This window comes from Solenopsis invicta, chromosome 6 (assembly GCF_016802725.1).
Source record: "Solenopsis invicta isolate M01_SB chromosome 6, UNIL_Sinv_3.0, whole genome shotgun sequence".
Classification (NCBI taxonomy): domain Eukaryota; kingdom Metazoa; phylum Arthropoda; class Insecta; order Hymenoptera; family Formicidae; genus Solenopsis; species Solenopsis invicta.
Window position 1 is genome coordinate 8,468,533 of NC_052669.1, and position 12,228 is coordinate 8,480,760.

Sequence of the window (12,228 nt, forward strand, 5' to 3'; positions counted from 1 at the left end):
TTAAAAGTCTATTTAGAAGACAGAGATTTTTGTAAAATTATAATTAATAATTTAGACTTGTAAAAGTTTAATACATACTCAATGTAACGTAATTAGTTTTTACAATATTAATTATTGCGGACGCTCTTAAAATGTGAATCATTTTTATTTGTGTTTTACAGGTTAACGTTGAAAACTCCGCTGTTCGCACTGTGTGTTGGTGAGTGGCAAATTATATTTTCATCTAGTAATGAATCTCTGTTCAATATATTGATAGAGATCCAGAGATTAGTCTTTAAAATTGAGATGCGCTACGCTAAAATTATTTGCTAATTTTTTGCTAATTTTTGAGTATCAGTGGTACGGTCAGTTTTCTTTTACAATCAATTTTTAATAATTTGATTAAGAATTATTATAATTCCATTTCGAATTGAATGTAGAAGAACTTTTCCAGGTTGCCTCTGATTGAGAACTGTATAAGGAGCTGGTCGATGGTTTCCTATGCTCAGAATAGCGAGCAGGAAACGAGAAGAAGAAGATAATTTCATTCTACTAAAAGAGTATTTTAAAATAAAAGTGTTAAATTGTTATTTGAAAATCTTAATTAATAACAGAATTTACTTCAACTTGATTGATTTATGTATAATTATGTTATAGACAAGCAAATTTCAACTATTACATATGAATCATTCTTTCTGTCATTGACAGTTTAATATAGGTATATTAATATAGGTATATTTATTAAAGAAAATTGTTAAATTTATTATTTGAAAAGAAAAAATTTGAAGGAAAAAATTTTAGTCGAAAAAGCATTCACTTAAATTTTTTATAAATGCTTTTACATTTTTATCTATAAAAATTGAAATTACATGGTTTGAATTAATTATATTTATTATGATTACAACAAATAAAAAAATCTAATTAAATCGTTGTTAAGCAATTTAGCGTTGCGCATCTTAACTTTATCCGTTTTTCTTAATTTACTAAAATTATACTTAGAATTGAAATAAAGACATTGCTTTTCCTAAATGGTCTTTCAATGGAATAAATTTAACTATTATTTTAAACGATTAATAAATCTACAAAACAAAACAAAAAATCGATATTAATTCGTTGTAAAATATTCGACGTAATTTTATTTCATAAAGCGTTATATATTTTATGGAATAACAATACTATTAGCATGTCTTGGTATCTGTTATTGTAACGTGCAGCGCACTGTGTTTACAAAAGGTTGCCGCACTACTATTCTTACGCCACACTTCAGCCGATAGATAGTAGTGAACCGTTCCGTGTGCGTTGCATTACTCATCGAAACGCGGTCGCGACAAGTGCTAGGAGAAAGCGCTATTATTTCTTATGAACATTTTGCGATTATCAGAGCGATTAGTCAACTTCACATTATTTTCCCACTTAAAATTTCTATTCTCATATGTACAGAATAACAATTCCGGATATTAAACTCGAATCTCTTTTGCTTTGATAACTGTGCGTCTAACACTTGAATTAGCCAGTATCGCCTTAGGCATATATAGGTACTGATTATTTATTGTAACAGATATTTTGCATAATTTATGTATTTAAAAAAATCGATAAGAAACAGGAATTACATTGTTTTGTGATATCTACGAGCAATTGTCGTTTCTTTAATGCTGCTTAGATTTATTTCAAATTTTAAATTTATTTTTTATCGTGTCTTGCATTTTTCATTGATTTAAACATTGTCCGCCTATATTTTATATAAATAAAGAACGAAATAATTTTCAGAAAACACAGAATATCATGAGACTGTTAATAATTTTCTATTATCTTTTTGATTAATGCATTTTTTATTATCAAGTGCATTAATCAAATTTCTAATTTTTTTTAGTTTGCAATATAGTTAATGAAATAAAATAAAATTAATAAGTAACATGTTAACGCTTTTAATGAAAATATTGTATAAAGTTTTTAATATTTATCGTATATCATGTATATTTATGCGAAAATTAATTTTTGTAAAACAAGTGTGTTAGAAGAAATTAGTTAAGCTTTAAGAGAATTAAGTTTTGCTGATACAATGTGCTTTACGAGTTTGCTGTAAACACAGGCTTGTAATTAGATCGCCTTATTTAGGACTAAATGCGTGGTGAAAGGATAAAGCTCGGAAAAAAAGTATAACTGAAATCATCTGGAGTGTTTCGAGTTTACGAGTGTTGGTCGTGTAGCCTTTTGTATCCGCATTATCTGTCCTTCTCGTTCATTGCTTTTATATTTCCGTTTTTTCACTCTTATTCCGGTGTAGTGCCTCACTCGTTCCTCTTTTCTATCCTCTCCTCCCCTCCCTCCCATTTTCTCCTTCTCTGATCTTCTCCGTGGTACATTTAATTGGCGATAAAACGAAACCCGCGGCCTCGTAAAAAAAATCTCGCCTACCCCCACATTGTATTAATTAGAGCCCTTATAATGCCTTAAATAAGGCGCAGCTTAGTTATGGGTTGGCCGAGCAAAGTTGTGCTCCGTGTTATCTCGCTAGTTGCCTCCCTCCTTTCTTCCTCTCCACCGCTTGTTCCTTCCTCCGCCATCCAGTTCTCGAGAGATCCCTGAACGACCAATTATCAGCCATAATATCATCGGGGCCCGCTGGGCCCGGATTAATCGTATCCGGTTTCCTACCTTACGGAAAAGGTGCCGTAAAAGAATTTTCTGGCTGGCAGGAAATTCCTGAAAGCGGTAGTAAAATGCTCAGGTACGAAGCTGTTATTCTGAAATGTTCATTGATTTCTTAATGCTTCACGATATAACCATTTTAATATTTAATCCGTCAATCGTGCTGCAAAGTTTCTACTTGAACATTTGAGAGCTATAAGATATAACAGATCGAACATATTGCTTGCTGTATCATTCGTAGAATACTTTTTCCGAAAGCAGTTTGTTATTCAATTTGAATGACAAATTTTTGAAATAATATTTTAATCTATTTTAGGATAAGAAGAGTAAATTATAAAAAAGAACGTGTTTGGCATATTGAAAATTTTTTACGAAGTTGACTGTCTTTTGTATAGTAATGGTGTAACGTGTTAATATTTGACAAGGATTTTTGAAATCAATGATGAAATGATTACGGAAATTAAAAACCATATTTCTCATATGTTTAAACTGGATTCCAAGAAGCTGCAAACAATTAGATGTGTAAGATTTCGACAGTCTTTTGCCATTATAGATATCAGCTTTCGTATTTCTTCTTTAATGACAGGCCGCTTAGTTAGAAAGATCGTAGAGCAGATTGCAGGCAAACTGTACTTGGCCTATTCTGGAAACAGAGTTACAAAAATAAATGCCGGGCTGTACAATGGTGCCTTAAAAACGACTATAATTTGATATTCGAGGCGAAATTAGATGCGCCGGAAATTCGTCGCCCGCGGCGCGGAATCGGATCTTCTACACGCTAAAATTTGACTTTATAGCACAACGTTCTGAACAACTATACGCGTCCTACTTTTAATTCTTAGAAATGCAGATCAATATTATTGCGTCGCATCTGCCAAAAATGGGGAGTTTCATCAAAAGCTTATGGCTTTTAATTCACTAAATTCAATAAATACAGGGTATTTCTATAACGCCAGTCTTTCTCTATACATTCTTGATATAATTGAAGGTTGATATTTCCTTAGCGATAATTTAGTTAAGTGGCTACTTTTTTCATTTTTTTAATTTAATATAATGCGAAACTCGGTTTTATGAGAGGGTAAGAAAGAGAGAGAGAATTGTAATTCAAATAAATTTTATTTCTCTTTGACAAATTTTCCAAAAAATTGCGAAAAAATGATTTTCTCGAAAAGATCTTATCTATGATGCAATATTTAACAATTACGTAATCAGATTAACTTTGCGACTTGTTCGGAGATGCGTTTCGTAATTTTATGCGGATGAATCTCGTGCAAAAGGTGTCGCGATCGGATTTGGCTTTAATGCGTCGCGTTGGTAGAAAGCTCGACGGTTCCTATGGGCGTCAATGGCACGCGCTTGGGTGGGACTAATATCCAGGACCCATTGGGGTCTTACTCTTAGCTTCGATACTTATCGCGCGCACTGGACTGCATATAATTACAATTAAAAGAGATCGGTGCCGATAACGAAGGCGACCTCCGCATCCACCTTCCTCCAGGCTCACCCCCCTTGGATTCTTCCCTCTTACTCCTCTTTTTTTTTCTCTCAACCGCCCCCTCTATCGACTCTTATGGTGCAGCCGATGCACATCTAGCTATATGGTTAAGGGGGCCAGATTACGGGGAGGGAAGAATGGTGGCATAATATCCGCTTGAACTTAAGTTATATTCCTCCTCGTGCAACCGAGATATCGGTGCGGAGGTGGAGTTCGGTTCGAGGGTATGCTAATTCCGGCCTCGGGCCACCACGCAGCCCTTAATAGCCAGCTGAGCAGCTCTTATGCCGGCAACTAGCGCTCGTATATACAGAGAGCGAGGGCCGCTGAGTGTATCTCGTAGTTATAGAGGCATCCTTTCCTCTTGGACCTACCTCTCTCGTCGGTACCGTCGGCGAGAATCACCGGTTTTTCGGAATGTTAATGCTTCGGCGCGGGGGCGCCTTTATATGGATTCACGATAGCGATTAACGCTCGTATGTGTAATTGGGATAATGTCTCATGTCTCTTTCTCTCCTTCTTACTTCTTTCCTTTCGGCGATGTGATCGCTCGTGCTCGGTCATTTCCGCTGCGTGTATTATTTTTATCTAATTTTGACAATTAGAATGTCAGTGTAATCACCCATAATTTATTATCGATTACAATTTTTTGCTTTTTCTTAAAAAAAAAATTGTAAGAAAAAATTGTAATCAAGAGAGTACATCAGCTTTAAAGTCATTGACTTCTCGTTACGTTTTGACTTGTTCAAAAATTGTGCAGCCTGAAGATTCTTCCACGAATTTAGCTTACGAAACAGGAAAGACCCTTTTAGGTCCATCTACGAGAGGGATCACCGCGAAAGATCATCCGACACCTGTCGATTCGAAAGTTTTACTTAAAACCGCGCACTTTTTTGGAGCTGGCTCCCTTCCGCGCGCGCTCTTTCGCTCTCGCGGCGTTACGGCGCGGCGGCGGCGGCGTCGCGGGCACGATCGATCGATCGTTATTTATCGGCTCTAATTCGTCTCCATTTAGAAAAAACATCTGCCTCGGCATCGAGCGCTTTTGCACCGCTGGCAATGACCGGGCCCAACGGCGAGTAATTCTTAGAGAGCGAACGAAGCAACGCCAGCCGACGATTCCTACCTCATAGGCAGATAATCGCCTTTGATTTCTCTCTTCGATTCCTCCCTTCTCCCCTATCCCTCCCCCCTCTATACTCTCATCCCCTTCGTGCTGCCTCTCCTCCTTCCGCGCCGCGCTAACCCTCATCTCCTTCTCCTTCGAGAGAGAGTCCGCGCGATCGGAGATCACTCCCTTCTTATATAATTACCTTATTTCCGAATAATTGGCCAATTTATACTTGAGTCCCAGCTGAAAACAATCCGCCTCTCTCGCTCTCCGTCTCTGGCTATCTCGGTCTCGCTCGTGCCCTCGCCACCCCGAGCTCGGCCACGGTGTGTGCCCCATAGGGCCCCGTAGAGCGGTTATTTTATGTATATGGGAGTGTGATTAGATCAGGCCCCGCTCCTCGCTCCGCTATGTACGTACGTATGTGTGGGTATGATAATTCTGCCCGTAGGGCTTCGTGGGGCAGTCTCCACCCACGCCACGCACACACCACACGTACTACTCTTTCCCTCGCTCCGCTTCTTCTCTCGCCTCTCCTCTCCTTCTCCTCCTCCGTCTCCCTCTTCTTTCCCGCCGTCTCGTGATTCTGCAATTCCACGTTCTACCGTACGGTAACATTGTAATCTTCCCCCGCTCTCCCTCCCGCGTCGTGCATTTTTGCGCGCCACCGCGCGCGCTCCGCTCGTTTCGGCCCATTTGGATTCGCGCCCCGCGCGACCTCGAATTAGAGAGATCACGCAGGTATGCCGTCGCCGCGCCGCGTCGTTCGGATGGATGTGTCTCGAGGATTTGGGTCGCGCCGACTCTTTCTGGAACGCGCGCTCATCGCAATTACAACCAATTGCAATTCGGACTTTGCTGCGGCTGGCGCATGGCAATTGAACGCCCATGCACATTTTTCGAACTTTTGTAATGCATTTACGTAATAACGTCTTTACGATGTATTACGTATTTTGCGGCTCACGTGCGAGGAACATTCCAGAGAAGTAAAATTCTTCATGTAAAAATGTCTTATGCGAGATTATTAATAGACACGAGGTTTCTTCATTACATCTATTTATCGATGCGACTTTTCATATTAACTACTACAATATTGTCAAATTTAGTTTGTGTATAATTTGATATAGATTACGTATACATTTATTCATCGGCTGTGGAAAGGGTGACAGAATAGAATAATTACATACATGAAACATATACTAATTTCTGTATCACCTAGTTTTATATTTAAACGTAATAGCTTTGATATTATGTCTGCGCGCTTATCTAAAGACGCTTTCAGAGAAAATACCTATATTTCTGAATTTCATAAACATGATATGCGCAAGAATCACATTGGCATTGAGCCAGAATTCGATTCCTTCTCTAAAGTCGCGCAGCAGCGTGTTAAAACAAAAAACTGGACACTCGGGAATGTTTTTAAAACCACGCGGGAGGAATGTTTTTGCGAGCTTGATATACATAATTAGTGTACACAACAACTAGATTAGTCATTGTCTTAACTAGTTTTGAAAATATTTGGATTTATATAGAACCTCGTAAGATGGTGCAAAGCATAACGTAGGAATAATGGAGGTGTCTTCGAGGAAGAAGAGGGGAGAAAGCGTCTCTCTCTTGCGCGCAACGAGGATCCCGACTTCTGTAAAGCGAGCCACGTGGTCCCACGTTACACTTCCACGGTTCGCGCGGCACGGCGAGAAATCGTCGGTGGAGCCATTCGTGCACACGGTGGAGTAGCGTGGACGAGAGATAAAGAGAGAAGGAGCGAGATGAGCAGAGGGTTGAAAAAGCGGGACCGATCGAACAACCGCCGGGCGAGAGCGAGTGTAGCAATTAACTCGATGCTTACGACGATAATTAGCGAAGGATCGAATGAGGCAGCTGGTCGGCGGAGGAATCGGGTCCCGTCCTCGTCTCTCTCTCCTCTCTTCTCCGCTTCGTCCGCAGCCGCATTTACCTACGTAATTATCGTTATGATGATTATGACCACGGCGCTCGGCCACGGTCAGTGGAATACGTTCGCTACAGAGCGATGGCAACGCGTCGTGGTAACGCGTGGCAACGCTATTCTTTTCGCGTCTCCTTCTTTTGTGCTTTCCACAGGGCTCTACTTGTACTCTCCGCTACTTAAGAGAGTTTAATTGTTTAAAATTTGTTACGCACGATCCAAATTAGCCGCGTCGATCCGCCTGCACGCGCGCCGTAATCCAATGTTCTTCCGTTGCGTCAAACACGCAACAAGTACATTTATCAAGTGCATTTATCCGTTGAGGCGGAAGGCGAGCAAGAGCCATTTATGCTTCTCATCCTTTATCTGTTCATCTATGTAATGCTTATGCAATTTGTTCATAAGTAAAAACACATCGAGCATTTTCAGTTCTATTTCCAGCTCAAAATTTTATCGCGAAAGAAACTACTTTGCAGATTGATTAATCACGAATTAACCGTTCAACTTGCGATTTCCTGATCGCGTTAGCAGGCTCTCTCCAATTAGTCAACATTACTATCTACCGCGCGTTAGACATTAGCCCATAACTTTTGTAGATGCAACGTGCAACGTCGCTTGCACAACCGTCATGACCCTAATGAATACGTATCCTCCTCATTAGTGGCAACTTATTGCCTGTTTCGCGATGATCCGCTTTAACACGCGATAAATAGATGCTGGTTACACCGCCGAAGAAATCATCGCGGTCCATGTCTACGGCATGTAAAAGAGGCAGAGATGAACGGACAGATGGAAAAGACGGTGAGAAGCGCAGACAGAAAGTACACGGATTCCGTCGTAATTGCCAGGGACCGCGCGGTCGTCGGACGACCGTGGGGGAGTCGGGTGAAAGTTCAGTTAATTCGATTAGAATCACCCTGGTGTATATCCGCGGTCAGGATTCGCCGCGAGCGATCGCGAATGCCGCCGCGCGGATATCTACCGCTCGGCGTGCGGATTATGAGAGGTCGGGGGGATCGATGGTACCCAGTCTCTTCCCGAGGTCGTGCTACGTAGTGCTAGACTTCCTGGAGCTCTTGGATGGACCCGTTTGATAGTTGTGTCTCGCGGTTGCGCCGTGTCAGTTTTCTAGGTCAGACGAATTAATTTTAATGTGCTATTTTAATGTGCTATATAGATTGGTAGATTGACGAATTTTATTATTGTTTCGTGAGGTTGCGTCTATTCGCATCTATTCTAATTTTCAATACTGTGTACGTTTAATATTATATTCTTAAAAATTTAGCCATTATTATTAGGAGAAATTTATACTTGTGCCTGCATTTTAAACAAATTTATGACAGCTTCCGTACTTGCATATTTTTTAAGAATAAGACTGTATTTTTTTACATAATATAATAAAAAGAATATATTTCATAGTATATTAAAATATTCTTTTTAAATTAAATTTAATATAATTCATAAGGTAAATATTTTAAATTAGTTGCTAACATTCATTAAACTTGTTGATTTTTTAAAAATTATATTTGTTTATAATTCTATTGGTGCTTATATATGTATATATATATATATATATATATGGGGGTAGTTATACACACACAAACAAAAAGCACATTATTTTGAAATTTCTCATTTTTATGGCGGCACTTGGATACTTTTCTTATTTATGGCAGGTAATTGCAGAAGATTTTAATGAGAAATAGCTCTGATTTAATAATTCTTCCGACGATAATAAAAGAAACGGTAAATTTTCGATGTATAAGAAATCGAGCTATCATCGAAAAACTGTACAACATAGCGGTTGCGAACGAAATAGAAGCATCCACGGATCGTTTTCACGCTCTCACGGCGTGATTTATACGTCTATTTTCGAGAGAGCAGCAAAAGCAATTCAATAAAGAAGAATTTCTTGCCCAGGGCTGCCCGGGCTCACATGATCGAAGACTGTCTTGGTGGGACTACAATTACCGATTGTAACTAGAATCCTTGCATAATGTTTGCGTTAAATAATGTATGGCTCCGCTACAATTGTTGAGATATGAGAGCAATCTATCCTTGTAGCGAAGTTATTACGAGTTCATACGATGCGGATTTATCATTCGGCAAATGAACTACTACGATCTTGAGATTCTTGTTAAGAATAAAGTCTCATCTTCTTCATTCGACACTACATATCTTAATAAATGGGCCTCTTTAGTCACAATGCGAAATCAAGCATTGCTTGAAACCGCTCGTGTTTGATGATTTTACATGAATAATTGATTTTTATCGCTAATAATGCACACACTCATATTTTATACACCTTAATTGAGCATCAAGGTAATACATATTTGTTGATAAAAAGCTGCGGCAAGTGAAATATTTTCTTTTCCATATTAAAACTAATCGCTTAAATATCTCATCGCAATTTATTATTAGAATTTATGACACACAAAATGTTTCGTGATTGAATTTCTCATATTTCAATTTGAAAGAAGTATCGAAGGTAATTATTGAAAAAAATTAAAAATGCAATTATTAATTAATTAATTTAATACAATGTTATAATTATAATTTATTGGCATAATATACAATATTATGTTGCTCTAACAATGGGATGGGAATCAAATTTAATTAATAAGATACACAGTATCGCTAATTATATGTTATACATAGATTATTTTAAAATTGTGAAATATGGCTTTTCTTCTCAAATATGAAACAAACTATATTATTTACGGTATTACCACACACACACTATATTAGACAAATAATTCAGGAAGATTCTTGGTCTTGCGATTGGCAATAAAGCAGATTGTCTCTTTGCGCGGGAATGCACTCGTTCGTTTAATTTGCACTTGAGGAGGACAGGGAGCATCTCTTGTCCGAGGTGCATCGAACTTTAGGAAAGCCGGCGGTTTTAACGCCAACGACGACATAAACACTCGACACAGGGAGCATTGCAGGCACGCAGAAAGTTGCCCGTGAAAGAGAGGGCGGCGCGAGGGGGTGGCAAGGGAACGGGGGGATGGAAGAGCGAGAGCAAGGTGGTGGACGGGTGGCAGTAGCTCTGAGAGATGACGAAGGAGCCCTGGGCGCGGGGTGGTTTCCCGGATCGATGTGTGTGCCCCCGCCTTCTCTACACTCAGTTACCCCCCTGCACCCTCCTACTCACCCACCGCCTCTGGCCGCCCCTGGGGGTAGTTATACAAATTTCCAAGAGTGTCTGCTTCCACCCTCCGTTCCCTCGAACCTCCTTCTCTTCACTCCACGTTCGCCGCTTCGACCTCTCCTCCCTTCGCCGGGCACCTCTCGCACCAGCTCCCAAGTTTCCATGGCAACCTGGAGGCGGGTCTTTGCATATTATACTCTGTGTGTGACAAGCCGACTCGTTAGGTATGCTCGTGTTGGTGTGGGTTACCCACCCTCCCGCGCGAGCGAGCACGTGAGCATGTGTATGAACGTGTGTGCATGTACGTGTGCGTAGGTGTTTGCTAGAGGGGGTTGCAAAGGAATCAGCCGGAGGTGTGAGCGGAGGCAGATGAGGAATTGTCACCTCCAACGACGAGGAATGACGAGGAGGGGCGAAAAGAGCCCGACGGAGTTCTCGTGATGTAAAAAGTAAGAGAGAGAGAGAGAAGAAACGGAGCGAAGGGTGTGCGCGAGAGGAAACTAGGGGATGGTCTGAGGAGCGGAAGGGGGAAAGGATGGTGGAGGGCAGGGGGGAGGGGCGCCTATGCCGCCTCTTTGTACTTTGCAGGGTTGCTGCAATCTCCCATACCTCGTCGGCGGCCTCCGGCCTCGCGAGTGAACTCACCCCATCGTCATCGCCGACGAGCCCTGCCACCCACCCGGCGACCCATGCCACCCTCTCGGTGGAAATTCTACGAATCCTGGAATCTCGTATGGAGAAACGAACGAGTCTGAGGCAGAAAAAGAGAAACAGAGAAAAAGAGAGAGAAAGAGAGAGAGTTAGCGAGGCCTGGTGTGCCGTGATTTCCAGCGGTCTCCTCTTCCCTCTTTGGGGTGCTGTGCTCACGACTTTTACGGAGATGCCTTTGATTTTTTTGAAGGGAATCGGAAGTGACGGTTACTCGAGCAGATGGGGTGCGCGTGTGTTTCGGGATACTTTTGGACGTGATTTCAGTTTGAAACGACTCGCAATGAGTGCTATTGTTTTTTCTTTCCTTTTCTTTTCTTTTTTTTTTGCAAAATGGCGAATAGATTATTTCAACGCGTTTAATAAAAATAATAATTATATTTTGTTTATCTTTAATTAAACGAGTATGTCAATGATTGCTTTTTAATAAAGCAATTTGATTAATTTTTAAAGATTGAAATATTGATCAGATATATTATGCAAGTTAGAGTATACGCCGGATTAACGCTGAAATTTATAGGATCAACGTGTTACTATATCAAGGCTTTTTTTTTAATTCAGCAAATCGGAAACGATGTAGATTATATGTAGATCGATGAGCAAAACGTATATGTCGCCGGGGAAATGCACGGGATTGCGATTTCAATTTAATCCAATGCGCAGCGTGCCGTATCTTCCTGCGAAATCATTGATGTTGCGTGAGAGCGTTCGTGACGTGCCACGTTATTGATCTCGATATAGAAAATAAATTTATTTAGACAATAATAGGAATATTATACGTGTATGCTCATAGAACGTAACCTAAAAACCTGCAATTTATATAAAAATAATGCAATTTGCGTAATATCTTCGTAATAATATGACTCGTTCTCTAAATACTATTTTGTTGAAAAGCAACATTTATTTTTCAAAAATAATATTGTTTTTTAATGTTTTCTCGATAATTTTGATATGTATAAATGATATTTGTAATATCTTTAAAATAGAATCTGATTTAGCTATGTAAAGACTGTAATAAAACAAACGCGATTAAAAAATCATTAACGTGTAGCAAGAAACTGAGCAAGACTGTGCATTGGAGCAGGCGCGCGAGAAATTGTCAAGAGAAATGTGAAAATTGCGTCGCGACTTTGGAATATATTGGCTTTCGATGATGTTCCAGTGCGAAGTACGTGAGCACTTTGGCA

The 12,228-nt window shown here is 40.0% G+C and overlaps 1 protein-coding gene across 1 annotated transcript in view; it reads left to right on the forward strand.

The window, feature by feature from the left end:
* LOC120358154 overlaps positions 1-12,228 on the forward strand; it is a 67,064-nt gene that overhangs the window by 721 nt on the left and 54,115 nt on the right. Inside the window, exon 2 of the mRNA XM_039451064.1 lies at positions 162-199. Within this exon, the coding sequence (XP_039306998.1) occupies positions 162-199 (38 nt within the window). The remainder of the gene's footprint in view (positions 1-161; positions 200-12,228) is intronic.